This window comes from Sarcophilus harrisii, chromosome 6, assembly GCF_902635505.1.
Source record: "Sarcophilus harrisii chromosome 6, mSarHar1.11, whole genome shotgun sequence".
NCBI classification, from domain to species: domain Eukaryota; kingdom Metazoa; phylum Chordata; class Mammalia; order Dasyuromorphia; family Dasyuridae; genus Sarcophilus; species Sarcophilus harrisii.
The window spans coordinates 246148085-246152993 of NC_045431.1; the positions used below are offsets into that span (position 1 = coordinate 246148085).

The 4909-nt window shown below is 35.8% G+C and overlaps 1 protein-coding gene across 1 annotated transcript; it reads left to right on the forward strand.

Moving 5' to 3' along the window:
- The first annotated feature begins 2493 nt into the window (after positions 1-2493).
- Positions 2494-3513, forward strand: LOC100925379 (olfactory receptor 14I1-like). Its single transcript, XM_003774007.1, has one exon. It carries the CDS (start codon positions 2494-2496, stop codon positions 3511-3513), a length of 1020 nt encoding a protein of 339 aa, XP_003774055.1.
- Positions 3514-4909: the final 1396 nt, after the last annotated feature.

The window sequence follows — 4909 nt, forward strand, 5'->3', positions numbered from 1 at the left end:
TCTATCCATCCATCTCTCTCTCTCTAATATATTTATCCATCTATCTAATATACTGATCACCTCTGTCTCACTTCTATACATATAAACACATATATATGAATATATAAACACTATTTTCTGTATCTTAATTTATATATATCATATGTATTTATGTCTGTAAAAAACAGTTGTGTTTATATAAATACACTCATACACATATGTTTCTATATCCTTCCAGCAATACCTCTGTTGCTGTCTATAGGAACTATATATATATATATATATATATATATATATATACACACACATATATATATACATATATATATATATATCCATTTATTTCTCTGTCAACTATCTCTCTCTATGGTTTTTTTTTTCCTATATCCATATATCTAGTCCTATGTCTATTTCTCTCAATCTCTGTCCTCTCCATTGTCCTCTCATGTCTTATCCATCTGCATTGGTAAACATAGATTCTCTCTATCAGGTGCCTATAGAAATAAAATCACAAATGCACTACTGATTCCTTTTCAAAGTAAATTAGTTCATCTTCATAGTGCTGATTTGGGGAAATAGATTCCTTTTACGCAACAAGAACTATCATGCAGAGATTATAGTAATCATAAAATGTTGGCTCTTGGTAGGGCAGTGCAGATTATATTGTCAAGACTGCTAATTTTCTAGATGCTTGGTTTGGTGCTAAGAGGGAAAAATGAAAGAATAACAATGAAATTCTTAGAAAAGGATAAAATTAACTGTGAAAATCATATTTCTTGTATTCCCAGATCCATCTTCTGATCATCGAACCAGACAAGAGACATGTGCTAGCTTCTGCCTAGGTTTTCTCTAACTAGGGGAGAGATGTCCTTGGAAGAAAAAGGAGAAACCTTATCCATCTTATTTACAGAAAATACTTGAAGTGAGAATAAAAGGGGAATTTATTCAGGTGGGTATTTTTCATCTGATGAACAAAAAGCCTGGTGAAGATGGTCATTCAAGTTTGGGAGCAGAAAGGGGACATCTGTGGGGGGGGGGGGTTGTTTGTTTGTTTTTTCTGAAAACTAAGTCCATAACGTGGACAATCTTAACAAGTATGAAGAAGAACATCTGAGCAATAATAGGGTGACAAGTTGCTTACCTGTAAACTCAGAATTAGAGCTCTTGAAATGCTTGTCAAGTACATGAAAGGCTGGACTAGAGAGATGAGATTAGCAAAGGAAAGAAACAAACAAATATGAGGCACATTTTGGAAGAGATGACATTTCTACAGTGTGAAGTTCTCTTTAGTTTAAGCCTATGACATAACTCTTAAACAATATATGTTGACCATTTGAATTAGGGGACATAGTAACTGAGCAGCTAGAGAGCAGTATAAAGAGTGCTGGGTCTGAAATCAGGAAGACTCAATTTCATGAGTTTAAATTAGACCTCAAATACTTACCAGTTGTGTGATCCTGGGCAAATCACTTAATCATTTGCCTTATTTTCTTATCTATTAAATGAGTTAGAGAAGGAAATGACAAACCACTCCAGTATTTTTGCCCACAAAAACCTAAATGGGATCATGGAGAATTGGACACAACTGAAAAATGGCAATATCAACAGAGTTATTTGTATATATGTGTGTGTGTGTATTTTATGAAGGACTCTGCATTTAGAATCATAATAATTGGTTTCAGGTTCTGACTTTACAATGAATGGTTCTCAGTTATTTTGTAGAAAAAACAGAATCAATTTGGGGCTTGTTTCACCATCCTATGAGACAATGTTGCCAATAAAATTATCTTAAGTCTGAGTGCTTTGAAACAAATTTTGTGATCACAACTTTATGGAATATGAAGTTAAAATGATAATCATTCCCTCAACTTTAACTTTCTCTCTCCCTCCCTCTCCTTTTTTCTCCCTCCCCCTCCTCCTCCCTCTCTCTTCTTCATTCTCTTTCTTGCTCACTCTTTTCTTTCTCTCTTACTTTTGTCTCTATCTTTCTCTCTCAAATTTATAGATACACATAGTTATCTATGTATATATATCTAAGAGAATCTATGTGTATATATAGAGAAAGCCATATACATAAATGTATATACACAATTGCATGTATTTATATATGTATAAATGTATATACGTATGTGCTCCTCCATAAATGTGTGTATGTGTACAAGTACAAAATCCATTTCTATCGTTGGGGGTCATGTTCTCTCTATTGTCTTTGTAGGAGTTCACTTTCCTAATGTTTATCATGTATAACTTCTTCTGGTAATTCTGCAGGGCTAATTGTTTAAAACTCCATTCCAGAACTATTAGTATTAGTCTCATTGTTGGTACTGTAAGTTCTGCCTTCAATTGACCTTAAAATTTGATGTAATTTTGCTTTTGTTCAGGTTTAATGGGATGAATTAGTTTCCAAGTTCTATCAGAATAAGTATATTAATTCTTTCTTCTTTTCAACATTTTGGGCTTCCCTGATACTTAAATTTGCATTTATTTTCAGTTAAATTACATCACAGCAGCAGGATGGGCAACTTCTCAATCATCACTGATTTCCTCCTCATGGAGTTTTCCAGCACAAGGGAGCTGCAGGTCTTACACGCTGCGCTGTTCCTGCTGATTTACCTGGCAGCCGTCCTGGGGAATCTTCTCACCTGTGCTGCAATTATCACCGACCCACACCTTCACTGTCCAATGTATTTTTTCCTGAGTAACTTATCCCTACTGGATATCGGTAACATCTCCGTCACGCTTCCTAAATTCATTGTGAATTCCTTATGTGGTGTTCAGTCCCTGTCCCTCCTGGGCTGTGCTGCCCAGGTCTTTTTCTTTCTCTTTTTTGCAGCCACAGAGTTTGCTTTGCTGGTGGCCATGTCCTATGACCGCTTCGTGGCCATCTGCCAGCCCCTCCACTATGGGATCATCATGACTCCAGCACGTTGTCTCTGGGCAACAGCTGGCTCGTGGCTCAGTGGCCTTTTTTATTCGGCTGTACACACAGGGAACATGTTCCGCCTGCCCTTCTCAGGATCCAATGTGATCCACCAGTTTTTCTGTGATGTTCCTCATGTCTTGAAAGTCTCAGCCTCTGATGTGTTTAACACTGAGTTTATATTAATTGCAGCTAGTTCATGCTTATTGTTATTCTGCTTTGTCTTTTTAATCGCATCCTATGCCCGCATCTTCTCCAGTGTGCTCAAGATTCCTTCTGTGGCAGGGCGCTACAAGGCCATTTCTACCTGCTCCCCTCAGTTAATGATTCTCATGTTATTTCTCTCTTCTTCAATGATTGCTGTCTTCAGGAACACATCAGACACATCTCCTATCCAAAACCTTTTAATTGCAATGTCCTACACAACACTGCCTTCACTGTTGAACCCCCTCATCTATAGCCTGAGGAACCAGAAGGTCACAGCTGCCATGGGCAAGATGATCAAGAGGATGTTTTTTCTCAAGAAAGAAACATTCATCCTTGAAAACATAAAAACACTGAAAAATATGTATCTGGCATGTCAAATGTGTAAGGTAATACATGAGGTAGCTTAAAAGAGAGACAGATGGCAACAAAAATAATAGCACCCAGGAAAACAGCCCCTTAGCTGAAATGTTACATGGGATGGTGTGAAGATATCATTTTCATATAACATAAACCCAACCTGAAAGTGGTTATTGTCTGTAGTGGGATTATCATGACACCAGCCTATTGTCTTTGGGCAACTGTCCTCAGAGGAATAGATGGTCCTGGCTAGTAGTAGATAAACTTAACCAAAAGCAGCCATAGGAATGGTTTCTGCCCCCTCCCTTTAGCATATTACTTGTTTTCTCACTGTCATTATTTTTCTTCCACCCATTTTTATGATGGTCATAACTTTCTCCTATTCATCTATTCATCATTCAAATATATATATGATATGTAAATATATGCACGCATATTTACACACAAATATTTATACACATACTTACACACTCATGTGTATATAGTAGCTCTCTAGAAAATTAAATTCTTTGTTCTTCAGTTTGCTCAAGAGTAAAGTGAGGAGATTAGGTTTGATGACCCTTATAGTCACTCCACATCTGTTTGGAAGTTATGATTTTCTACAAAATCTCTCCTCATCTCTCAAGCTGTAAGTCATTTTTATTATATCCTAATTACCTATATTATTTTTCTACTTCATGCTTATTGTACTTAATTTAAATTAACATATCATATATATATTTGATATATCAGTTTCTCCTGATTTCAAGGCTAGTGCTCTATCTACTGTTCCATCTAGTTGCCCCAAGAAAAAAAATTCTTAAAATTGGCGTGGATTTCTGCTTCGCTTCAGTTCCTATAATGTAAGCTTTCGTTTTCTTGGTGAATTCTTTTTATATCAGCGCATGGAATGAGAAGCTTTGAAAACAGAAATCTGAGCAATTACTTGCATGGGCAAAAGATAACAGACTGTTTAATGGGATCAGCCTTATTCAGGGAGTCATAACCAATGACTGAAGTAGTAAGACCGGACTGAAATAAATGGGAGGGAAGATTCTCAGGAGAAGCAGCTCAGGAAAAGTTGGAAAATCTAGGTCAGCCCAAGATAATTCAGGAGCAGGAGGAGGAGGAGTATTTTGATTTATTTTGATATTATTTTGATATTATGATATTTATTTTGATAGTATATTATTTTTTCAATTACATGAAATGATGTATTTTTATTTTCATTTTTGTAAGATTTTAGCACATATACAGGGCTAGCACATATACAGTTTATATCAGATTGCCCATCATTTAAACAAGAGGGAAGGAGAAGAAAGGAGAAAGGAAGACAATTTTGGACCTCAATATTTTGTAAAAATAAATGCTAAAAGTTTTCTTGATGTAATTGAAAAAAATAAAATCCTATTTAAAATAATAAATGCAACTCAGCAAGTGTTCAGTAAGTATCTCTAATATACCTGG

Excerpts from the sequence above, each read along its gene's own strand:
- LOC100925379 (XM_003774007.1), top strand. The coding sequence starts at position 2,494 with ATGGGCAACTTCTCAATCATCACTGATTTCCTCCTCATGGAGTTTTCC.